Source organism: Haemaphysalis longicornis, unplaced genomic scaffold, assembly GCF_048455015.1.
Source record: "Haemaphysalis longicornis isolate Haplotype H1 unplaced genomic scaffold, Haemaphysalis longicornis Haplotype H1 scaffold_10, whole genome shotgun sequence".
Lineage (NCBI taxonomy): Eukaryota > Metazoa > Arthropoda > Arachnida > Ixodida > Ixodidae > Haemaphysalis > Haemaphysalis longicornis.
The window spans coordinates 133,473,395-133,499,959 of NW_027526204.1; the positions used below are offsets into that span (position 1 = coordinate 133,473,395).

Consider the following 26,565-nt stretch of genomic DNA (forward strand, 5'->3'; position numbering starts at 1 on the left):
GAGGAGGGATGAAGCTTGCCCCACCAACCACCCCTCAGTTCTTCAATGAGCGGTGGTGGCTTATTACGCACAAAATTACGCACAATTATGCGAAATTACGCAAAACTAAGCACAGTATTATAGGAAAAGTCAGTGACGCATGTTTACGAAGAATTATGTAATAATGAAGCAACCAAATGAAGCACTATCGGTGCAGTAACACGATGCTTGCTGTAGGATTAAACGTAGACTCTTGTCAAGACGAATTCGGTTAAGACGAATTGTAGTGTTAAGAGTTAAGACGAATAACTATTCTGCACTATTGTAACGTGCACAATGATTGATTGATTGTAGGGTTTAACGCGCCGACGCAACGCAGGCGATGAGGTGCGCCGTATAGTAGAGGGCTCCGGATTAATTTTGTTCACCTGGGGATCTTTAACGTGCGCCGAAATCCAGCACCCACGGGCGTTTTTGCTTTTCGCCTCCATCAGAAAAGCGGCCGCCGCGGCCGGGAATCGAACCCGCGACCTCGTGCTTATCAGCGCAAACGTGCACAATAAAAAAAATGGTAAAACGAATTTCTGATAGGAAAAATTTTCACTGTACCTCCGAGTTGGGCTTGGCGGGAGTTTACTGCGCTTAACTTCCCATCCGTTCTGAATCTTTCGTTAGGATGCAGACCGGGTAATTCGTTTATTTGCTTATTCTGTGCAAATATGAACGTTGCGTGAAAAGAACCAAAACAGTATGCCGAACGTTTCTTGCAAACACTGCCGACGCCTGCCCAGGGTCACATTGTAAATCACGCACATATTTGATGACTCTAAAGGCTTGCGTAGGCTACTGGATCGATACGTTTCTGCTATGTAAAGACATTCCGCGACTCACCGGCTGTGACACTGCTGTTAGGCGCACTTTTTCCGTCGAAACGTCGAGGGTGTCGTCCTTATAACGAGGGTTCACTGTATTCTATAATGACAAAGGACAATCGAATAATGTCAATTCATTCGGATACCTTTAAGAAATGTAATGATTAAACATCGTTAAGATAGCTGAGGCTTGGCACGCTAAATTTAATTTCCTTCGAATGGAATCACGAAATTTCGTGGCGTGCGCTTAGGCTCGCATTATCTTGTTCACAGTTCATCGGTGGGTGACTGTTACGTAACGTGTGTAGATTACAATCTTTTCGCGCGTTTTGCTAGACTGTATGTAGCATAGAGTTTCATACTAATATAGTATGAAACTCTATGGTGTGTAGAGTGCCGTCCGACGGTACATATAAGCACTCCACAAAAGGGTCGTCCATCAGCGTTTCGATAAAGAAAATGCCGCGTCCGAACTCCTTCACCCTCCATTACGTAAGGTAATGTAAGCTAACCTAACATAACCGAACGAACAAAAAAATTAAAACACCGAGAACTTAGCCAAGACATGGAAAATATGACTAAAACTTAAAATGTAAAATTAAAAAAAAGGCAACAGCCGGACTTGAACCACCGCCCAGAGTATAACAGGATGCTAAGACGGAACCTCTACACCACACCGGCACTTTTTTTTTTCTTTACTGCGTGGAAAACTGCAATTATTACAGCCTACATTCTAAAAAGACGCACTTCACTGCAGCTGAAATAAGCCGTCCGTCAAAACTCCGGCAAGCAGTCTCACTCGTCCAACAGATGCAGCAATTCTGCTGGGTCACTTAGCGCTGCAGAAATGCTCCGCACCAACGCAGCCTGCTTCCGAAAAAATAGACTTCGTTGGTCGAGGGGGTTCCGCGTGCCTGTCAGTAATGCGGCACTTCCACAAGCTATACAATCCCATCGCAACAAATATATCATAGGGCACTCCAGTAGCATCTCGAAAAGGCAAGATAATGCTCTGGCTTGTGCCAGCCCTGTCTTGAATACAGTTGAACCTCTTTATAGCGAACACGGCTGATATAGCGAATTATTGAGTATAGCGGACTAAGTACGAACTTAGGTTGGCCACGCTTTATTTCAGTGACATTTAATCTTTTTATAACGAAACCGAAGCCGCGAGAGCCGCGCGATATCGGCTGTAACGAAGAAATACTTGGTCCGCGTGAGGCTCAAAACTCCACAGCTAGCATAAAAAAGCAAAATAAGTTGAAGGACAACACAACCCTTCTTTTATTCGTTTAACGTCGCCGAAATTTCGGTCATCCGGCGCAACAGCGCATTTGACAAGTCCGAAATAAGAATGTACGCCTGTTTCGTAAAACGAATTTTATTCGATTGTGGTCGGACGGCACTTTAGCCACGGAGTGCTGTCGGACGGCACTCTGGACAGTTTTTTTTTTTTTTTTCTAATCTGCGCCGTTGTGGAACCAACGACCTTACAACCCGCAACCTTGAAAAGTGGGCATATTCCACCGCCCTTTTGTAGGCAGTATTGTTCGAGTGCAATCAAGGCCCGTTTTTCTTTTGTCACGACGACGCGCAACGTTTACATACTTCGACGCCTCTGTGTACACTTATATCGGAGTAGACACGGTACACGGAAGGCAGTTCCGCGTCTCTCCTTGAAGCTCGCGCACAAAACCATATATCAAGCCTTTCCTCTCCGTCCGCTGCTTGGCGTATATATACGGCCGTTTTCTCCCCCGAGGAAGACGGTACGAAACAGCGGCGACCTTTCGATCCCCTTCCCAATCTCGGCCCGGCATCGAGGCTGATATCAGCAGTCCCGCGTGCCAGGCAGGCGCCAATATCCCGGCCCGCCAAGTGACTATTGCGCCGTATTTTTTGTCTTTCTTGCTCTCCGTTTCTCGCGTATTCTTCTTCGCCAAAACGGATGCTGTGCTCTCTCTTTGGAGGAGGACATCTTCATTTTTCCTTAGTTTCCTCCCCCCCACCCCCCCCCCCCCCCTCCTCTTTCCGTTCATTTTTTTTCTCTCGCTTCGGAAAAGCCGGTTGTGGTGGTTTCTCCTTGAGCACTCGGCACGCTACGCCGCGCATTTCAAACACAGACGCGCGCGTGCTTCCAATCAAAATGCGCATTTGTCGAGGCTTCTCGCGCCGCAATGTGCGGTTGCAGGAATGACGACGTCGTTCCTGCGGCGAGACGAGCTTGGGCGCCTCCGCGCGCTGGGAACGTCTGCGTGTTTAGCGCAGCGTGCGTGTACTGTGTGACGTCACGGATTATGTAAGGCGGGAGTAACGCTGTGCATGCTCTAAGGATTGGAATAGGGATAAGGGACTGAAAGGACTAAAATCTTCTGGGGACTATAGCCACGATGCCTGCAGCAGGTGTCTGGTCATAATACATCGTAGGAAGGCGAATTACTTAACGAAAAGGAAGAAAAAAATGGCCGCGTATCTGCTCCTTTCGTTGCAAATGTCGATGAAAGACGAGAGTCGACTGGCGCTCCTGTCAAGTAAACGCCTCCCTTCTCTTTCCCGCTCACCTCTCTTGCTGTTACTCTCCCGTCTCGTTCCTCCCAAGATAAACACGCTGGAGGTTCGCTCAAGGGAATTTAAATTTACCGCGTTCCGCTGTTACAAGTCGGGTGCCTCGATGCCAGCGCTGCCGTACGGCGGAGACGCGCGTGAATCGGGGCACCCGACTTCAACCTCTATAGAACCACGTTGCCCTGCTCCACAAGCGTTTCAAGCGGAACGTCTCAGTATTTCCTTTCCATCTGCTTTTACCTGTATAGTCGTATTCCGGTCACTAATCCTTGACCCTGGCGTGTGAAGGACGAACAATTCAGACTTTTCCGCTGAGCATTGCCCTTCCCCGAGAGATAGTCGTCAATTTCGTCCACTGCCGTTTGCAAAGTTTCCTCTATTTGGCCGTCGTTGCCTTTTGCTATCCAGATGGTCACGTCGTCCGCATATATGCTGTGATTAAGATTTTCTATTTTCTCGAGACGTTCAGGGAGTCCAATCATGGCGATGTTAAAAAGAATGGGTGACGGAACCGACCCTTGAGGAGTACCTCTATTACCAAGGCTTATACCATTAAGTGAGCTTTGTCCAATCGAGATATTTGCTTTCCTGTCAGTGAGAAAATTCCTGATGTAGTTTTACATCTTCTTCCCCACGTTAAGGCATTAGAGGTTGTTCAGTATAGCAGCGTGTTTAAGGTTGTCAAAGGGCTTCGCAACGTCAAGTGCAACGATCACTCTGGTATCCCTTGTCTTGTTTTCCAAAATATCATGTTTTAGTTGGAGCATAATGTCACACGTTGACAAGTGTGGACGGAAGCCTATCATGGTGCTCGGATAGAGATCGTGATCATCCATGTAGTTTGTCAGTCTTGTTTGCACCACATGCTCCATCAGCTTTCCTACGCATGATGTGAGCGAGATAGGTCTCGGATTCTCAAGGCATAATTTCTTACCCGGTTTTGGGATTATGATGATCCGAGCCAGTTTCCATTCTTGAGGAACTCTGTCTGTGTTCCAGCATTTCTGCATATATGTTGCGAGATTTCTCACCGATCCATCATCTAGGTTCCTGAGTATCTTGTTGGTAACTCTATCTGGTCCAGCCGCCTATCCCGTTTTTAGCTTATTGATTGCAACTCACTTTCCGGGCAGGCTCAGGCGCCCCTTCCATAAGACACATATTGTCTGAAAAAGACAGGATGTTCACCTACCGATAAATAACTCAATACTACAGGTTAACAAGAAAAGAATACCCGGACTCAGACCGCAAACTCAGCAAGAAGGAAGAGGCAATCTGGCGAAAATTACAGGTTGGAACCTCCCCAAATCCGCTACTGCTTAGTAAACTCTACCCAGGTCCATTTGAACCAAAATGCAAACATTGCGAAAGCATGGCAAGCATGGTCCACATGATATGGACGTGCCCACAGATATCCGACGGCACACACACCATAGACACATGGGAGGCTCTGATGCTCAGCTCAGACCTAGAAGCCCAACGGAAAATCATCAATGAAGCTCAGGCAGCCGCCAGGTCCCAAGGGATACTGGCCGACTCCTATCACGGGTTTTAAAAAAAACCCATTGATACTAAATAAAACTTTTTTTCATCATCATCAAGCGGAACGTGGTTTAGTAGAACCTTCGTTGCTGTTGGCGTTTGATTTCTTAAACGCCGCCAGGAGCTATAGTAGCGCGGGAAACAGCAGGTGACGGTTTCCTGTAGTTGATGTAGTATTTCATTTGCTATCGCAAAAACCAAGCATTCATAATTTTTATTAATAAAGGAACACTGCAAATATCACTTATGTAATCGTTTGCTGCCTTATATTCGCGCTGCCTTATGTTTGCGTAATGTCTTGTTCAACAATGTTGACAAGTATGAACATTGACATTGGACTTAGGCGTTTAGATTTGGCTGTGGGTATACAAGACTATTGCGCAGCATCTGTTTTATTTTAGCCGGGTGGCTGAATCGAGTCACAGACAGACATACAGACAGACAGGCAGACAGACCAAAATTTCTGCATTTAAGTAGCCCAAGAAAGACTATCGTCTTCAAATATGGCTCAGGTTTAACGCTTGCTAACCAAGGATCACGGACGAAAATTGAAGCGCACGCATGGACGGCCGGGCCCAGCCAGAGCGTGGCGAGACTGAGCGGTCAAGCGCCCACGAAGCAGCCGTTTAAGCCTCGCCTAGTCACGTGGTACGGCAGCGGCGTGGTTCGGAGCGAGCGCAGCTACTGTGCCTTCCCTCAGCGGGTCACGTGGCGTGACGTCACATCTGCCAGTCTTAAAAAAAAGGGTGGTGCATCAGTGGTACAGAACACTAACCAGTTACTTGTCACAACATCCGCTAGGTACTTAACTGGTCATGCCTAACCTAGTAAAAAGCTGGGCGTCTCAATGTGGATCGACTGAGCGCGAAGCAGGGGGGTAAAGAGAATTTGTTATAAACAACATATTAGGGCGCAGTGATTACTGATAACAGCGCTGCCCTAAAAACAAAATTATCCAACCAGTTTTCATGTAACATGGTCACTCTACACACTGCACAAAATTTTTGGTGTGGTCAACAAGCTACTGCAAATCAAGTCACACAAAGTTCACCAGTGTTCAAAGAAACAGTTCCTAAACTATACTGAACTCAGTACGGCACTAGAGAAACGCTCAGGATGTTGCTCCTGACCACTATAAAGCGTGTAGACCAACGCAAAAGAAAGGCTTCTTCCCCTAGAGTTGCCAACTCGTGCTCCAAGTGACTCATGAGAATCGACCGGACACGCCACAGCAGCGGGAACATTGCCCGTTGAGGTCAGACTCGAAGACATGCAGCACCACGATTTCTCCGCAAAACAAAAGCACCAGCGCACATCAGAAAGTTCACTAACACATCATTTGAACGAGTGTTCGTTCGAAATGCGAGTCCGAACATCCTGCTTAATACAGTCCAGAACGTTGCCGCTACACGACAGTGAAACGAGGCATGTTCTAACGTTTCAGTGTGGCCGCAGTGCGGACGCCGTGCGGAACGCACAACACCGAATCTCGCCAGACGGTCACACGTCGGGAGAACTTCCCAGCCACGTAACCACCCGAAATCCCGAACATTAGCCGGAGGTGCCGCCCGAAGTCAGCTGATGACAACGGACGCCGCGTGACCTTCCCATCTGTTGGTTGTCTAATTGGGTTATTGCCAATTTTTCGCCCGGTTCACTTGCCGTACTTTCCCTAAAACTTAGTCTTGACAAGGAAGACTGGAGATTTCGCAATGTTTTTATAACATACGCGTAAAATGGCGGTGGCTGCTCAGCAGAAGGACCGAAGCACGTATAAAGATAATTTATTATAAACCACATATCTGCGCGCAGCGACTAGTGGTAACAGCGCTGCCCTAGAAACCGAAAAAAAAAAATCAGTTTCCAAGTACTCCGGGCAGTCAACACTTTGCGCGACAAATGTCTCTGGTGGTAAAACGACATAGCACGTTCAACACTCCGGGGAGAGCGAGTACAACTTAGTTACCTTAAAAATACATATACCCAGTAGCAGAGAGTCATCTGATAGAGTCGGTGGGCTTGCCACAAAAAAAATATTTTAGCGAAAATTTTAGAATTACGCATTTTAATTTGGAGGTGGAGTGGGAGAAGTGCTGTAGCCATTACGCTCAATAACTCATTTTTTTTGTTACTATAAATAAATGTTAGTATCAAACAAGCAGCAGTTACTAAGTGGAGGGTCTAGACTATAGTAACGATAGCATTTAGGGTCCACACTTAGTGCAGGACCAACGAACCGTTCTGCGGGGTATAGAGTAAAGTTCGTAAGGAGTTCGTAAATACAACTACCTTTTTACTAGACTTTCTGTTAAGCGTGCACATTTGAACACCGACAGCTGAAGGTCATTGCGACGCGATGAATGGCTGTACGGGACATGGCGTAGTAGAGCTTTCGCTATAAAAACAGCGGGAAAAAATGTATGTCCGTACACGGGATCGCTTCCTTGGCTTCTTCCTTTTAACATCGGCTGCAAATGCAAACTTTTCCACAATGCACAGGTCGAACGTAAACAGAAACGCTTGCCAGCCTCAGCTGACAAATGCTGCTGTTACGAGGGGGGGGGGGGGAGGAGGGTTGTTTCATCTATCTCTCTACGTGCGTTGCTTCATCGTCTGCTGCACATTCGCGCTCTGGGAAGTTAAAATGCATGTTTTGTGTTTTGTACGTCGACCATTACGATGACGCAAATACGGCAACGTGCCTACCGTTGCTTCAACGACATGCTGGCGAGACGTAGTTGCATTTGTACGGATGCACGTACGGCAGCTCCCTCGCCGGCGCACGACACCGCGGTGGTCGCCGTTGCCGCCGGAGAACGGTGGGGTTTGCGGATCGCGCGACGAAAGCTATAATCTCTCTTTGGCGGCAGGTCTGCAGGTAATAAAAATGAGGACGGGCGCTGAGAGAAGCCGCTTGCGTGGACCGGATATGCGAATGCATGTGTACGCTGCGCTTCGGCGCAACTCCTTCTCTGGCGCCGTGTGCGCGAGGCGCATGTTTAGTTTCGTGTCTTCTCCCGTATATTTTATTTTTAACAACGGGGCTGTTTAAGCTTTTGGTTCCGCCGTATTGCGTTACAAGAAAAGAAATACCAAGAGATAGGAGCGAGCGCACGTGAGCATGCGCGTCGTGAAAAGCGCCCGGCATGGGCTTGCGCCACGTGAGGAGCTCGTTACGTGAGGAGCTCGCTCCTCACGATGAGCGTCTTCCTCGTGAGGAGCGCCCGGCGTCGGCCAGCTCGAGCTTCGAGAACACTCTGCCCAGAGTTCGTGGCGTGATCTCTGGCGTGCTCTTCTATTCGCCAGTGCACGTGCGTTCGCGCCTGAAGTGGGGACATTTTAGCCGCCCTTGTGGGGAGCACAGACGCCAAGTTCGCGAAGCCGGTTGTCGCGGGTTCTAGCGCGTGCTAGCGCAGTTCACTTGGGGAGAAACGTGAAAGGCTGCGGAAAAAACGATCCGGGGCAGTCATGGAGAATTTTGAGCGGCAAGTTCGGAATTCCATGTGAGGTGCAACAGCCGGGTATCCGACGAAGGCCAGCTCTGCTGTTTCTCCAGCCTTGCACCACTAGTGCAAGCTGCGGCAATTTTTTTTAGATGCGAAGCATCTCTTGCTCGGGGGGATGTCTCGCGTCCGTGCCCCGTCCGCAGCGCCTCTGATGATGATTGTGGCAGGATGCCCCTAGGGATTGGCCAACCAAAGAATCCATTACGAGATAGCTTCGCGTTCAACCACCGTCGTCATCTTCCCGTAGGACAACCGCCGAAGAAGAAGAAGAACGAGAAGACAAAGCTGCGAAGAGGAGGACGTGTACGTTGCTCTCAGCCGGTGCACCAACGTCAACAACCTTTACCTCACCAACGCTGACGGCGACTACCGATTCTACCACAGAGACGACAACATGGACGAGTTTCGGCGCCTCGAGAACCACCGTAACACAACAGTACTTGCGTGCCTTTGCCACCGGTGTGGACCCGGACGCGGAATTCCCTCTGGCGCTACTAAACACCAGATCACTCAACATAACGGCAACACAATGGAACCACACGGAACCCCCATGATGCTTCGCATCTTCATCACACGGGAAGATGGTGTAATTTTTTTAACTTTCAGGTTGGTAAATCGTTTCGCGGTGTGTTCTTGACCGGTGCTTGCTACCTCGTTCCTTAGACGTGAACCGTCTTTAAAATAAACCGCAGAATAGCCACTGACCTATCCGGACCCTCCCCCCCCCCTCCCCCCCCCCCCAAACTCACCTTCTCCTTCATACGCGCAGAAATAATCTCACTTAGCAGAGAACGTAGATAGGTTTCGAAACCGTCGTGTAAGATGTTCCGTGTTTGCTGCGGTTACGGCAAAACCAGCGCGTTTCTGTTTTGACGTCTCGAAGGCGTCATTTTGCCCTGAATAGAGTCGCAGATGACGCGCCGCTCGTATTCGGCGGCTTTGTTTCAGTTGCAGATGTAATAAAAATGTTTTATCACCGCTATGAAGAACACAGCGACAAAGGAATAGCAGTGCATCCAAGCCGTATACATGTATGTCTCAGGGCACCATTCGCAGAGTTTTGCCTGTGACGGTGGGGCTTTTCTCGGGACTCTGCAGAGCGCGCGGCGATAACAAAGTGCTGCGGCTTGTTATCAGACCCCTTTCAGGGCTTCCTCTACTTCTCGATTTCATTCCGCGCTGCTCACATATGTGTAATGCCCAGTCATGAACTCTGGAGAAAAAAAAAAAATGTCGGCGTATCTGCTCCTTTCAGTGCAAATGTCGTCAAAAGACGATAGTCTTTGTAGACATTTGCCAAGGAAATGCCCCTCTTTGCTTTCCCGCTCACCTCTCATGCTGTTCCTGTATCGTCGCGCTCTTCCAAAAGTAAATACACTAAGGTTTACTCAAGGCGATTTGAATTTGCCGCTTTCTACTGCTACAGACCGGGTTCCTCGATGCCAACGCTGCAATACGGCGGAGACGCGCGTGAATCGAGGCGGCCGACTGAAAGGTTTATAGAATCGCGTGGCCGTGCTTACGTGCGTTCCAAACCTTTCGTTGCTGTTGCCGCGTGATTTTTCATGTGCTGCCAGGAGGTGGCGTGGGCAACAGCAGGCGGCGGTTTTCCGCAGTAGATGTAGAATATCATTTGCTTTCGAAAAACCAAGCATACATGAATTTTTAATAAACACTGTAAATATCCCTTGTGTACTAATTTCCTGTCTTATATTTGCGTAATGTCTTGTTCTTGTTCATTAAAGTTGACAAGTGTGAACATATAAACCGGGCTTAGACGTTTACATTTGGCTGTGAGTCACAGGCAGACAGACAGACAGACAGACAGACCAAAATTTCTCGGTTTAAGTAGCCCAAGAAAGACTATCGTCTTTAAAAATGGCGCAGCTTGCACCAGTGGTGCAGGGCGGAGAAACAGCGGACTTGGGGGTCGACCTTGCTTCTTACAGTTTTGCTAAGTGTTACTAGGTCTTTCTAGGCTTTGTCACATTTTCTTAGGTTTTGCGGTATTTTCGGGATCTTCCGCTTTTCGCTGTCGTTTAGACGCGGCGAATAGGGCGCGGTTCTCGGGTTTGGATCGTATACCTCTCTCATATATATCCTCGAGCACGGCGGCGTTCGCGCTGGGCTTCATCTTCCGAGGGAGTGACATACTTCTTCGGCCGACCCACGTTTTGCGGGAGTGTGAACGATGTGCCTGCAAATCTGACCCTTACCCTCTCATCACCTCCCTCGACCAGTGGGGAGCAGCGCCGAATTGCTCGAACGTGGATATCCAGAAGTCGCTCACGGGTCGGGCAGCCACAGTCGGCGAAGCTCTACGGTCTTCGGCCACCAAGCTGCGCTAACCCTCAGTTAAATAAAGCTCTCTCTCTCTCTCTCTCTCTCTCTCTCTCTCTCTCTCTCTCTCTCTCTCTCTCTCTCTCTCTCTCTCTCTCTCTCTCTCTCTCTCTCGTAGCGGAGTCACGAGGCGCTGTCCCCCCTCGTGAGTCACGAAGTCGCCGCGTCGGCGCAGCGACGTCATAGCAAGGCGAGGCTTGGCTTCCCCTACGCAGCTGCGCCAAGGTCGTGCTGGGCGCCTCGCGCAGGAGTTTTTTTCATGGTGTTTTTTTTTTTGCTAACGCCACCGGACCAAACTCAACCTTAAACAGCTCCGCTGTTAAAAGAGAAGTTATGAGAAGCAGCACTTAAAGCTTCGGACGGAATCACGTTTTTTTGTGGTCGTTACTTGTTAACAGAGGGATGCGTTGCTACGATTATTTAGAAACAAACAGACCGTAGGGCTGTTGTATAATGCTGCAAGCCTGATTCCAACTACGAGCGGTGGGTGCTGAAGTCACGTGACCTCTGTTCGGTGCTCTTTTTTTTTTTTTTCTCCACTGTACTATGGCTTGTTCTCGTTCGGCGCTCGTCCTACATACGTTGTCTGCCCACGGACACGAAAGATCTCGGGGTCTGAGCAATGTAGGCACGTCGCACTGATATTTGCTGCACGAGCTGCAGTGCCGTTTTACGCATCGTGGTTGTGTGGGGCGAAATTTTCTGTGGAAAGATTGCGTGCCTCGATCGTCACTGCCCGTGTTCATTTAGTTCAATCTACGTAAGCCACGCCTGAGTCATCAGCGCCACTTTTACCATTCCTCAAGCCACCGCATCCAACAAAAAGACGGCGTCTGGTGTAACAGGCGTGCTAACCAAAGCCGCGAAAAAAATATAAGTGGTGAAGATCACAAGGCGTCAGTGGCTAATAATAATTTTGTTGCCAGCAATTATCGTGAAACTAAAATTAAAAATAACGAAAGGAGGCAACGATGCGTCCTTTATAATTACTCATTCTCTAACACCTCGTACTCGCACGGAGCATGTCCAAGCTACAGTCTTTTTTTTTTTTATGAAACAAACGTTGATTTTATTAACTCAATCTCGCCTTGTCCTGTGATGCGACACACTAGTTCTGGCCTCTCAACACGCTTGCACGGTGCGTAAGGCCCTGGGTGATAAGTGGAGTCCTCGCATGCACTGCCAGCAGATTTAGTACGATAAGTGATTCCCTCTCAGTGGCCTTTCAGTTCAGGGTGGGGTGGCCGTGCAGCGTTGCTGTAAAAATTTCGTATCTCGTCTGCAGCCAGGCCGATACTAAATAGAGACTTTGTTTTGATAAAGAACGAGGACAAGGCGGCTTCTAACACCTTAAGCACATTCCGAGTCTTCTTATCACATATTACTGTAAGTCCCAAACCGCATGAGGAACGATATGGCGTGAGGCCAACTGGATAAGAGCTATAGTGCGCTTGGCTGGCGCCGGTAGGCATTTACTTTTTCACGTATTGAAAGGGCTGTGGCTGCATAGTATATGTATAAAGATCAATGCTCTCCACTAAAATAAATTTTCGAAACCATTCGTCTCTGTCGTTGTCACTAACCCAACTGACAGCTTCGCGGTACAATAACTTCGTCGTAGATCAATGTCAGTTTTTATTATATATTGCGCGTTATGTATTGAGATGAAAATTGGAAGTGCAGCTGTGGCCTGTGGAAAAATTGGCCCCGTATCTGCTCCTTACGTTGCAAATGTCGACAAAAGACGATAGCCTTTCCTCGACATTTGCCGAGTAAATGCCTCCCTTCGCTTTCCTGCTCACCTCTCATGCTGTTCTTCTTCCGTCTCATTCCTCCCAAGATGACGCGGTAGATGTTTGCTCAAGTCAATTTAAATTTACCGCGTTCCACTGCTCCAAGTCGGGTGCCTTGATTTCAGCGCTGCCGTACGGCGGAGACGCGCTTTAATCAAGGCGCCATACTTCAACGTGAATCGAGGCGCCATACTTCAACGTTAATAAAACCACGCTCTCCTGCTCCACGTGCGTTCCAAGCAGAACGTGGAACCTATCTAGTGAAACCTTTTGTAACTGTTGCCGTTTGATTTCTTAAAATGCCACCAGAAGCTATAGTTGCGCAGGCGACAGCAGGCGACGGAGTGAATATTTTTTTTATGCAGTGGATGTAGTATTTCATTCCGCAAAAACTAAGCATCCATGAATATTTTTATAAAGGAACACTGTAAACATCACTTTTGTATTGATTTTCTGCCTTATATTTCCGTAATGTTTTGTTCTTGTTTAACATGTTGACAAGCGTGAACATTAACACCGGGCTTAGACGTTTAGATTTGGCTGTGACTATATTAGACTATTGCGTAGCTTTTGTTTCACATTGGCCGGGTGGCTGAATCGAGTCACAGACAGACAGACAGACAGACAGACAGACGAACAGACAGACCAAAATTTATGCGTTTAAGTAGCCCAAGAAAGACTATCGTTTTCAATAAGTGGAGTATTTAAAAAAAGGCAGTGTTTATTATTACGGCAACCGTGAAAATTACCGTCGGAAATTTCTCCCGGCAGTCGCCTCTCATTGGCTAAGAACGCTACCCGGAGGTACTATGGGATAAATAGAGAGTTTTAGTATAGCGTTTTACCTGTGGCGTTAACGTTTGTGCGCCGCAGTCGCAAACGGATAGCGCCTCGTTACGCAACGGTTAGCGTTCCCAATAACGCTATGGGCGCGCTAAAGTGGTGCTTTCCGCTATACTAAAACTCTCTAATATTCCCTAAGAAGCGGTGTTTGCAGCTCCTCCTGTAGCGCTGTGGTATAGTACTTCGTTTTAAACCAGAAGGTCCAGGTTCGAGTCCGACATTGCTTTTTTTAGCTTTCGGAATTTTTCGGTCATCGTGGTTTTGTTAATGCTGTTTTTTTACTCTGGTTTTTACTATATCAAGAGATCGACGCACAGGACTTCTAGAATGGGTTGAATTACGTTTAATATAGGTTTTGTTCTGCGTCGTTGGGCTGGGTTAGATTAGGATTGTTGCAGTTTGGCTGGATTTGGGTAGGTTATTACGCGTTCGGTTAGGTTCCGTTAGGTTCGGTGAGGTTATGTTACGTTTGGTTACGTTGGGACGTAATATTATTCAGCAAATTTTAGGCCAGTCAGCTTTTATGGAAACTGCCGTGACAATTTCCTGGAGGTAATTATCACGGCTGCCGTGGTATTAAACGCAGCCTTTAAAAAATTTGACCTCCTCTTCGCAGCATTATCCGGCAGCGACTTCGAATCTCTTCTACGGATTTGTTTTCGTCCCAAAATGTCTGGCGTTCGCGCAAAGAAACTTTGTGGTGGTAACGAAGCTCGGCATAAATAAAATTTGCTACTCTTGTTATCTGTTATCTGCATGCAGCTTCTTAAACATGGTAGACATTGAGGGTAGGAGCCGTAACGTGACTCCAATATCAATATCGATGCCAAGAACCAGAACGCGTTAAGCGGTCTCTTCGAAGGGTTGACGCAGTGCCAAGACACACTCGAAGTACGGGCAGGGTTAAGAGCGCCATATCCGTCGACTGAAACGAGCACAGTCATGAAATCAGATAGTGTCCTAACTTGGTGCAGACCATTATGGGGACCGTTTATTGACGCAGTTCGTAAGTGGGCACGCTTAAGAAGATAATGCTGTACCGGCAATACAGGCCGATCGTCGCACGCATGAACAATGACCGTGGTTTGTAATCATCCAATGGGCGCCCCAGATTCGCCTCTAAATCACTGTCTCTGCCCAGTCGTTACTCCAAAAGTGCAGTCACGATTGTCCATCACGCGTCACCTGTAACAAGGTCTCGAGGCCCCACACCGCTTCAACGTATTTATAGAATGTGGGTTACGCGATCGAAGTTGCGCTACTAGGAAGGCCTGTGAACCTAGTTTCGCTCGGTCTTTTACCACGCGGCCCGCACTGGATGCGTGGCCGACGAAGACGTCGACGTCTGGACGCTGTCACAGCCGCTGCTCGCTTCCTGGAGGCGTGTACACTCCTTTCGGTAGCCGAGTTCAGAGTTCACCCCATTACGGCGCTCTCTCTCCGGTCTTTCCTGGTCACGTGTCAGGCGGTTCCGGCGGCGACTCCTGCGAAGACAGGAAAAGAGACATGCCCGCATTGGTAAAAGAGTTTCGCGTTGCTGTGAGCGTTTAAGGGCCAGTGTTTGGGCGCACAGTCAGATATGCATAATGCGCGTGCGCTTTCACTCGTCGATTGTCGCCATTTTGAAGACTAGTCTTTCCTCTGTTCTGTCTGTCTGTCCGTACGTCCATCGATTCAGCCATCCGGACAAAGATATAATGGAATTCTCAAGCCAAACTACCAAATCTGGTACCATCATTCTTGTCAACATTGTTGAGCAAAAAGGAACCATTGGGCATATTTGAGACAAAACAATAGTTCATAACCGGTGCTAGTAGTGCTCCTTTAACAAAAAAGTGATGTGTGCTCGATTTTTGCGTTAGTATGTTAAAAGATAACGCGTTGAAAACTGTTGTGACGTAAACTGCTAGCATGTCTCGCGCCCCAACCTAGACCTCGGTGGTGGTAACACGCATTTATTTTATGTACAAGGGATACAAAGACGCCATGTTAAGTTTTAGCAATTTTTTTTTGTCTGGGGTAGAGGGATTAGGTAATGGGAGTTGGGGGAAAATATGATTCATCCACGGGGTACGAAACTGAAGGAAATGGTGGTGGCCAGATGTATCGAGGAAGTTTCGTATGGAGCGGTGGGCAGGCGTCGTTCTTCGAGGCGGCATTCCAAATCTAACAGTAACGAAATGTGCCAATAGATGGCGCGCAAGCTGTGCGAGCGCGGGAAAATTAATTCGAGTAAACCTACACCGTGTTTATTGTGAGTGAGAGGAGCGAGACGGAAGGGGAAGAGCGTGAGAGGAGGGCAGGAAAAAGAAGAGGAAGCGTGTACGTCGCAAGGACAGCAGAAGACTGCCGTCTTTCGACGACATTTCGTGCGAATAAGTGAGCAGATACGCGGCCAATTTTTTTTTCTTTTTTTACCGTAGTCGCCATCTGAAATAGCGTCGTGGGCTGTTCTCCCCGAGTTTTATAGCGTTTTTTATGTATCTGTACTAATCGGTACTATACTCGGTGACAACTTAAGAACGGCACCGGAAGTTGCCGCTGTGCCTTATCACCGTAGCCGGATGTTTCTCCGCGCGGCGCAAGTAGGGCGCTAAATGGGAATATTTTGAACACGGCGTGAGCCGTTTCCGTGATTTTTTGGACTTAATATGCTTATAAACGACTCCAGTGACGACAAACAAACTGCGTGAGACAAGGCAGACGATATCACGCATTCATAACAAACCCCTTTCAAAACGCGCGCGCACCGACGTCACGGGTCCGGCGCTTTGGCGGAGTGATACACTACATGAGGTGGTGCCGTTCTTGAGTTGTAACCGAGTATACTAACCGTGATACACGATACCGCCGGGACCCCTGTGCGCATGCGCTGTTTCAAGCTATCTTGCCGGCGTGGCACAGTAACGCATCGGTCTCTCTTCGCTGTTTCAAGCTGCGATTGGAGATGATAGATGATAGATGATGGAGATGATAGTCATCGGTACAGCGGTGTACTGAAACATTACGTCTAAGTTAAAGTCGAAGTAGTTGTTGTATATCCATTCGGCTTATTTGAAGTTCGTCTATCGATTAGTTGTTTCGGAGGCTATGTCCATGGAGGAAGAACTATATCCAAGCGGTGGTGAGTAAGCAAAAGTAATAAAGAATACAACAGTTTTAGAAAAATTGGCCGCGTATCTGCTCCTTTCGTTGCAAATGCCGTCAAAAGACGATAGTCTTTATCGGCTTTTGCGAAGTAAATGCCTCCCTTCGCTTTCCCGCTCACCTCTCATGTTGTTCCTCTTGCGTCGCGCTCCTCCTAAGGTGAAGACGCCAAATGTTTGCTTAAATCATTCTAAATTTCCCGCGTTCCACTGCTCCAAACCGGGCGTGTCGATGCGAACGCTGCCGTACGGCGAAGACGCGCGTTAATCGATGCGCCCTACTTCAACGTTTATAGAACCGCGTTTCCCTACTCCACGTGCGTTGCAAGCAGAACGTGGAACCTATATAGTGGAACCTTGCGTAGCTGTTGCCGGTTGCTTTCTTAAAATGGCGCCAGAAGCTATAGTGGCGCGGGCGACAGCAGGCGACGGCGGAGTGAATTCTTTTTCTGCAATTGATGAAGTATTTAACTTCGCAAAAGTCAAGCATGTTTGAATTTTTATAAAGGAACGCTGCAAATATCACTTCTGCATTGATTTGTTGTCTCATATTTGCGTAATGTCTTGTTCTTCTTTAACAATGTTGAGAAGTATGAACATTACACCGGACATAGACAGGTAGATTTAGCTGTGACAATATAAGACTATTACGCAGGCGTTCTTTTGCTTTGGCCGGGTGGCTGAATTGGGTCACAGACAGACAGACGGACAGACATACAGACATACAGACAGACCAAAATTTCTGGGTTTAAGGAGCCCAAGAAAGACTATCGTCTTTAATATATTGTATGTCATTGAAAACGTTTGTTTTGTTTGATGCAAAATGTATTACTCCTGATACACACACACACGCACACGCACACACACACCGCGAGAGTTCACTGTCGTCATAATCGGGCCGACCGGTGCTTCAAAATTTTGCGTATGCTCACTTCACGATTTCACAATGTACGGCCGTTGAACGAAATTGGCCGGGAATCGGAGCGATTCGAGCGAACCGGAATCTGCGCGCCAATCGCATGCGTGAGGCGATCTTTCTGTGCAACGGCGTCCATGAAAGAACGACCAAACGGCTTCTTCTCACCAAGGAAGTAATCCGCTTTTCAGGATTATCCGAGAATTCTGCCAAGTTCGGCTTAACGGGATATTCTAGGACACACATCGCTGGGCAACTGACAAATGCCAAGGTCGCGATTCTGCCGTCTGGTTTCTTTCATCCACGCAAGATGGAGCCACGGGCATCACCACCATCATCGAGCGGCACTGATAGGCGCGCGTAGTTTAAATACAAAAAAAAGAGTCCGTTGCAGTTTTTGTCGTTCTTGCTTTCAGAAATTGGAAATTTTGAGGATTAAAGTGAAAAGCAGCGAGCCTAAATGGCGCAGCCTGTTTAATCTGAATTCTGGCGGTTTAAATCTGTAAACTGTCGACTGTAGAAATTGACTGCTTTGCTATTAGGTTGTCATCAGGAATTTTCCTACTGCTGCAGCTTTCCTGACTTTCTTCTTCTAACCGTCCCACGCAGAAGGTTTAAAGCTTCTGCTCCCACTGGGAGTTAAGTGTTGCAAATGACCTTTTCGGAACATTTCCTTGGCCGTTAATCACACCATATTTATACGGGTTATTTTAAATTCTGATGCTTTAAAGCGGCCGTTTTGTCACCTGATTGAGCAGTATATTCACGCTTACCTGAAAAAAAAACTGCGCGGTATAAGTGAATTTATTGTTGGCCACTGAAAACAACTGGAAAAAAATCGCTTATTTCGAAATAGAAGTGTGAAATCCAGTGTATACGGTGAGTGTAGATCTTAAGTTAAGCACATGTATTTTTGAATAAATGTGGAAGATTCGGCAATAACAATACCTGCTACGCATGCTCAACGATGTTGTATTGTCTAATGAACAATGACTTTAGTTTAAATGCCGAACATAATCGGATTAAATCATTAGCTTTTCACAACTCGGTGTTGCAGCTTTTAAGCGGGACTTCGTTAAAGTTATCATTAGTCAAAATTGGCTCTTGTTCCAACCATTTGTTTAAACTAAAAAAAAAAAAAACAAGGTGCTCCTTACTACAGTAGTGGAACCTCGTTTTAACGAAGTAGTATTGGGGCAGTAATTTAGTTCGTTATATCCGATATTCGTTGTAACAGTAGAGGTAAAAATCGTCTGTTAGAAATCGACAATCGGGCTCGCGCGAAAATCCTATAGTATAATAAACGCATTATTGGAGACTTCGAACCTGCTAGGTAATCCTTAGCTGTCATCCTTTTGGCATTTGAAACTGAATGGACAGGAACATGGCAAGGTGAAATTACAAGAGAACAAAGTACGTACGTCTGGCAATTCTAATTTATTTGAAGAAGGATATGTGACCTTCGCCTGGTGGCTGTCCCCAGCACTGCCGGATGAAGTCTTTCACAGTGTCCACGCACGAAAGGGCCTTTTCTACTTTCGTAGTTCTTGCAAACTGTTATCTTCTATATTTTATATTTTGATTTTTTTAAACTAGCTATCCAGTTTAAAGCTTCGCGTGAACAAAATATTTCTTCCTTATAGCCGATATCGCGCGAGGCTACGGCGCTTTGCGTTTCGTTAGAAAAAGAACAAGTCTCACTGAAATAAAGGGTGACCAACTAAAGTTCATATTTAGTTCGCTATAGCCAATAATTCGCCATATCAGTGTTCGTTATAACGAGGTCCGACTCCATAGTGGTTTCATCTCCCTCCCGCCCTCCTATATATCACCGCTCTTGGTATATATATATATATATTGCAGGAGCATTTTTTATAAATAATATTTGTACGTCTATATCTACCGCTTTGGGCACATGTTTCATCCCTTGCTGATATAATTTCCCGACCGACTGATATATCACCCAGTCTCTTGCAAAAGTATTTATACTGTTCCTTGTCTACCTATAGGAGGACCAGGAAAACAGCCTGACGCAGGGGCAAGCCACAACGGGGCTAAGTGGACACCACACAAACACACACACTAGCCCGCCTTCCACATCTGCTGACGAGTGGACGCCCAGAAACGACCGCGTACGTATACGCGCTTTGCGACGCACACTTCAACGCATACGAAACGACACGCTCGCTCACTTCACCGCGCTGCTCGGTTTGTGGGCGCAGTCACTACGGCATTGCTCGCGCGATCAGCACTGACCACCCTCTGGGACATTCGCACTGCACCGTGAAGGAGTTCCGGCTGGTCACTGGCTCGTACAACGCACCGGGGTTTTCCGACAAAGTGGGACAGGATCACACATTGGTAAATCACACTGGCATTACTCAACCCGTTGAGACGGGTCCCTGGCTGGAACATCGCAGTGGTACTGGTCGGCCAGTTCGTTCTGCTCACTCGCTGGAATGTCGCACGGATATTGAAAGGTTAGTTGGAACTTATCACTCACTGGAACATCACACCGATATTGGTCATCCAACCGGTATTGCTCACTCACTGAACACCGCACTGACATCGTTTGGTCAGCTGGGACGGATCACTCACTGGAACTCACTGGTCGGCCAGTTTGTATTACTCACTAACTGGAACGTCACACTCGCACTGGTCGGCCATATTGCCTACCCACTGGATCATCACACTGGTACGGTTCGGCTAGTCGGCACTGATCACTCACTGAAACACCGGTAGTGGTCGGTCAGTCGGTATTGATCACTCTCTGGAGGGTCACACTGGCACTGGTAGGCCAGATGGTACTGATCACTCACTTGGAACATCGCACTGGCGTTGTTCGAACAGTTAGACAGATCCCTCTCTGTAACGCGCCACTGGCATTGTTGGACAAATGAAAACGGATTACGCACCGATACATTGCACTGCACTGCATTGTTTGAGGAATTCGCAGCGATCACCAAGAGTAGCATCATCGACCAGTAAACATTAGAACACCCGGATGTGGTTCATGTCTACGTTGTCGTCAACACGTAAACGTCTGCACCTGCACTTGGGCGCGAATCGCCATGTTGTTGATCGCACATCATCGGCACAGCACGCCTTCCGATGTTGGATGAACATTCGATCACTTATGAAAACAGTTGCTGGGACCAGTCCACTCGCGCAATGGGAATGCTACTTTGCACGTGATTCACGTACGGGTTCAGAGCGTCTGTACAAACACTCTGAGGTTGGTATAACATTGAGCACTCGTTCGTAAGTAGAGCCACCTTATTCTTTTTAGTGATTCCAGCGACGCAGCCTTGCCTGTACTGTTTGGCGGGATTGGCCATGCTGTCATTTTTTCTTACGCTGCACGAGTCTGGTGTAAATGACTTGCCAGAAATAAACCTTTTACCCTCGCTATAATGAAGTATTTGCGACAGGGAACTGGCTTCGTTATAAGCGATACTGCGTTAAAGCGGGTATGATCTGTTCTCAGTGCACTGTTGGAGGTATCGTAAAGCGCTTCACATAAAGCGAATTCTTTTTAACAGGGGTTTAATGTGGTTGTTAGGAACCACTTTCTTTTTGGTTTCAAGAAAGCAACCTTGAGTGTTCGGGTTGTGATGGCAGCATTTTGCTGTCAAACGTCACATTTCGTCCGAAGCAAGCTTACCTCGTTGCAGTTGGACAAGATTGACTGCGGAAGGTAAGAACTCTCGACAGCACTACGTGCAGTGCCAGTGGCGACTGAGGGTGCGCAGGTGTGTCGCCGGTACTGGTTTGGGAACATGTCATTTATCTAAAAATATGCCTTTTGTTGTATTTTTACCGTTAAGTGTTGTTTAAGACTGGTTGGGAGCAATTAGCCGGACGTCAATCTCAATAGACATGTGAAGTCGCTAATGAACCACGTAAATGAGTAAATGAACGGTAAATGAATAAACGTAAATAAATGTAAATAAACGGTAAATGAGTATACTATTCTACTTCCTCTCCATGATCGATGCGTGCGTTGTATTATTTATGGGACCGTTCCTTTTTCGCGATTTTTAAGTGACCATTTTGACACAATGGAAGTTGGGTTTCACGAGCGCGTCGTGTGTCCAGAGGTCTTATCAGAGCTTTCCGGTCGACCAACCGGTCTATGGGGAAATGCATTAGTTTTTTTACAGAACGCCACCGGTCCCACTAAGAGAGCTTCCGCTTTAAAACTCCTGCGTAGTTTCAAAAGGGCTAGCTGCGAGGCAGTGGCAGGAAATGCAGCCAGGGTTACAATGCATGCCAAGCGCCGCACCTGGCGCGGTGTCGGTGTTCGCGAGCGCTCGCCGGAATCGTCTTCCGTTACCCTGGCCTCCGTGCGTCATCGTGACGTCACCTGACCGCCGAGTGACGTACTTGTCCTGCAGTGTACGTGTCATGCCCCTGGCTGTTTGTTTTTCCGGCTTAGAATTCTCGGTTGACGACACATGGAGGCGGCCAGCGATCCTCGGCACGGTGGTATCCGATTCTCCGGAACGCTTGTCTGTGTAGCCGAGGCTCAGTAAAGAGAGTCATGGCAGAGCTGGTCCCTGTAGGGTACCCGATATATTTGCGCACGCCCACAACCAGTTCTTCCGCCTCTGCGCATGCGCAGTAGCGCCGGCCGGTCGCCTACCAAGTACTGTGTACTGGGAACGGTTCTCCGCTCTGCTTTGACTGTCTATTGACTTCACAAATTGCGGTTCCCTGACAGCCATCTACTTAAAGGGGCCATGAAAACAAAACACAGATTTGGTTCCTTACAAAGGGTGCTTTGTCCCGATGGTACTGGAACAGTTTTATCGCAAACTTCAAACAAATAATTGAGATGTTAAACAAAACCGATGGAGCAGTGATGACTCCCCAGCCACTTTCCGGTGACGTCTCTATGACGTCACAGGATCTTGTTGGTGCTATCGGTGGCTGTCCACCAAAGCCACCGTATAGTATAGCGTAGTATAGGATAGGGTAGTGTAGTGTAGTATAGTATTGTATATTATAGTACAGTATAGTGCAGTGTGGTATGGTATGGTATGGCATGGTATAGTTTAGTGTAGCGTAATGTAGTGTAGTATAGTGCAGTATAGTGTAGTATAGTATGGTATAGTGTAGTGTGGTATGGTATAGTGTAGTGTAATGTAGTGTAGTATAGTGTAGTATTAGTGCAGTATAATGTAGTATAGTATGGTATAGTGTGGTATGGTATGGTATAGTGTAGTGTAATGTAGTGTAGTATAGTGTAGTATTAGTGCAGTATAGTGTAGTATAGCATGGTATAGTGTATGGTATAGTGTAGTGGTGTGTATAGCTCCCTTTGACAGTATCACTGGAGCGCTAACGTGCAGATATAATAACCACGTATGCAGATATAATAACCACGTATTTAGTGCTCATCTCTATTTCGTCACTCCTGCCCATAATACGTCACTTCAGCGGGAAATTTGAAAATTTTGCAGAATTTCTTACGTTCGGCGGCTTTAATGGAGCTGAGCGGGTTACCGAAGGCTAGTTTTTTTTTTAAATGAAGGAAGCTGTATTTTGTCTTCGTGGCCACTTGAAATTGCATAAGGAAGGGAGAACCCATCAGGAGGTGTTATTTAGGCGGCGTCAGGTTGCGCACAAGAACGCATAGACGGGATGTCCGGCAAAACAACCGGTCGTCGTTGCCTTGCTCTGAGAGTGAGGTTTAGCAAACGTCGATAAACTTCTGCTTCATTTCCTGTGCCGTCTTGGCTAGAAAAAAAAATACTACAAAAATAGTCCGGAAGTCTAGAGACGCTGGACTGGACGGAACTACGCAGTTCTGCGGCCGCGTCGAACACTTGGTTTGGCGCCAACGCGATCGTTTCCATTTCCTTTTTCTATGGCTTTCCGTGGTGCTGAGGTGACTCTACTGTACTTTGCGCAATTTCCTCGTACAAATGCTCCGTGGCTACATTCGTCCACTAATCGGTGAAGGCTTCTAGCTTCGGAGTCGCACTGTTTTTAAGCATCATTGGCCGAAAGGATCGTAGGGTGGTCATTGGATGATTCATTGTTCGGGCTTTACATCTTTACACCGCTTTACGGGCTTTACATTGCTGCGACAATTGGACTAAATCATTCCACTTGGCATGAGCTGCGTGCTGCTGCAAAGGCCTACTTTTACTGCGTTGAATACAAGGAATTTTTCAATCGCGTGGAAAAAGCCCGCTTCGCAATAAATTTTATCGGGATCGTCACAGCCATGTCGTTCTCCAAGTTGTGCTAGCGGCTTAAAGGGGCAGACAACCTATCTTTCTTTATTCCAAATGAAAGGGCATCACTTAGAACGTTTTAACCCGAAACAATTATGCCGATAGCACCCTCGAAGTTTTGAAATCTGGATTTTTAGATCTACCGGCCATATATCCCGCCAAAAGGAACGCAGGCAACCATGACAGTTGGCCGTGCGGAAACACACTTCTAACGGCACGTGAGATTAAAAGGAATATTTAAAACTTGACCAATGCTAAAACAATAATGTGCAACCTTTCCTATTCCGTCATGCGGTTGTTGAATCACGCGTTCGAACCGACGGCGTTGTTCGGACACGTATACACCCTTTGTCAAAATTTTGTGGGCCAATCCTAAGCCTTCTCGACCACAAAGAATTCAAAGAATCGGGTTTACCTTTAAATGTGACGGAAATATTTTAAGGCAGTAAGAAAGAAAGGTGTTTTCTCTAGCTTTCCTGCATAAAAGGTTTCCGCCTCGCTCGGGGCGCGTAAGCTTGTACATTGAATTTTTTGCAGCCTGCGCATTTCCGGCTTGGCCCACAAAATTTTGACAAAGACTGTACGTTTAGACACGTACGTAGTGTCACGTTTAGACACTATAGGTGTCGCCACCTTTCAGACTTCAGAAATTTTAGTGCAAAATTATAATTATTTCCGCATGTTTATTTAGAAATTCCTTGCTGTTGCTCCGGTACATAAAACGCTGACGTTCATGTTAGCTAGAGGATATGCACTCCGCAAAAATCGGTTGTCTGTCCCTTATACCCCTGCTACACTGGGGTCCAAATGTCATTTGAACCAAATGTCATTTGACTCAAATGGGTTGCTTCAAATGCCATTCAGAATCCGCCGCGCTACACTGCAATTTCGATGGCATTTGAAAGCTTTCACAACTGTTCGCTGTGCTGTAGTGGCACTGTTGTTGCCCATTCCGTTTTCGTACACTAATGCAACAATCAAACTTAGGAGCATTCCGAGGCAGTAAAATGATATCAAATTAGTAGGGACACCAGTTTTGACTCTAAATATGGCTGTCTTGCGTTGTTTTTGTTTGTGTTTTTTGCAACTGACCCACTGGTTTTGAGAATATGAAAATTAAATATGTTGACTTCGTATTTTAAGTAAATAAACAGTGAACAAAGTTTCACAAACAACAATATTTTGTTTGTTTTACGTACGGAAGTATTATATTTTTTATTGCCGATCGAAGACGCTGCTTCCGAGACTGCTGGAAATGGCATTTGAAATCTTAGATGTCTCTCTCGGTGCTCATTTGGCTCAAATGTCATTTGAGCCAAATGGCATTTAAAAACCTAGTGTAGCAGCACAACTTGGAATTTGAGCCAAATGACATTTGGTTCAAATGACATTTAGACCCCAGTGTAGCAGGGGTATTAAACGGTTCTTCTCGTGCAGCCAACAGAATGAGCCTTCCGTGTTTGTGGCTGGTGTACAAGAAAGCAAACCCCGTCACCCCGATAATTATGGCTTAGTAGCTGCTAGTTCCGGTTGATAAGAAACGTTCGTGTGAGCATATCAAGGTATAACGCGAGACTAAATTTTACCCGATTTGTTTTTGTTGCGTTTATGAGATTCCCTCCTTTCAGTTGTTTCAGGGTATTCACTATCTGAGAAAATCAAGCGCGCGCCGTGTCAGGCAATGTAATGTCCCTCGTCTGTGACGTCCAGTCAGTATGCGCTTCTGCTTCGCTTATATTGTTTTCGATCTTTCGAGAGTCCTAGAGGTATTTCGGATCAGGTTTAGCGTGCTAAAAATTCAGAAATAACCGCGTCGAATAGTGAAGCGCGCGCTTCAGAAGCGCATTTTTTTTCTGCCGCATAAGGTGTCACAAACACCTATAACGCCAGTGTAAAGATGTCGACGGTTCCGCACAGAATCGGGAAGGCCGTTCACCCGGGCAGGACGGCAACCAGACCCCCGGGAATTTCTCGCGGCGCACGGAAACCGGGAGGGACACGCGTGAGCCGCTCGCACGTGGGAATGCGTGACTCATCGCAGGCAGTGGTGTCGGCTGCCCGCGGCAACCCGTTCAGGAGGCCAAGGGACCACGTCCCGCCGGCCTGTCCGCACCCTTCATTTTCCGAGAAACACGCAGCCGAGGAGAGGCGCCGGGCCCTCGAACTCGAGCTCGAGCTGGAAAAATTACGAGCGAGTAGGAGAGAAGAAAATGCGGCGCAAAACGCCGCAGTGTTGGAGAGAAGTGACGCGCGGGCGGAGTTGTGTCGGTACTCAAAATGGTTGTCAGGAGCGCTACCGAAGTTTCCGGCAGAAGCAGAAGTGCCTGTCTGGTTCGAGGCAGTAGAACACACTCTGGAAGCGTACGCTGTGCCGAAGGAACACTGGGGCCAAATTGTATTCCCTCTGATTGCGGAGAAGGTGCGGTTCCTTTCAACGCGCTTGACACCATCGCAGCACAGGGAGTATGAAGTGCTGAAAAAAGTGGTGCTAGAGGAGTTGAAGCTCTCGGCAGGGGAATATCGAAGGAGGTTCCTAACCTCGAAGAAGCTACCTAGTGAAGGCTGGAGGGCGTTCGCAACTCGCCTGCAGAGTTATTTTAATTGCTACGTCGAAGAAAGGGGTGTCAACACGTTTGAAGGGCTAGTTGAGTTGCTAGTAGCAGACCAGCTTAAGAACACGCTATCTGAAGAGGCTCTCCGATACGTAACTTTGCAGGAGGGTGAGGGGTGGAAGAAAACGCCAACATTGGCGGCGCTGCTGCAAACGTTCGAGGAGGCGCGGGGCAAAGACAGCGCGGTGAAAAAGCCCGAGCAGAGA

The 26,565-nt window shown here is 47.4% G+C and overlaps 1 protein-coding gene and 1 long non-coding RNA gene across 5 annotated transcripts in view; one reads left to right on the plus strand and one right to left on the minus strand.

Moving 5' to 3' along the window:
* Positions 1–26,565, plus strand: part of LOC144159361 (adenosylhomocysteinase-like 1) — a 267,623-nt gene that overhangs the window by 7,448 nt on the left and 233,610 nt on the right. Inside the window, exon 2 of one of the 2 annotated variants that reach the window (XM_077690785.1) lies at positions 19,512–19,634. The exons of the other annotated variant lie outside the window; for it this stretch is intronic. Within the exon in view, the coding sequence (XP_077546911.1) occupies positions 19,512–19,634 (123 nt within the window). The remainder of the gene's footprint in view (positions 1–19,511; positions 19,635–26,565) is intronic. 2 annotated transcript variants of the gene reach the window in all.
* LOC144159364 (uncharacterized) overlaps positions 12,726–26,565 on the minus strand; it is a 149,421-nt gene continuing 135,581 nt past the window's right edge. For all 3 annotated transcript variants that reach the window (XR_013320282.1, XR_013320280.1, XR_013320281.1), the window contains one exon: positions 12,726–14,924. This is a non-coding gene — a long non-coding RNA (uncharacterized LOC144159364). The remainder of the gene's footprint in view (positions 14,925–26,565) is intronic.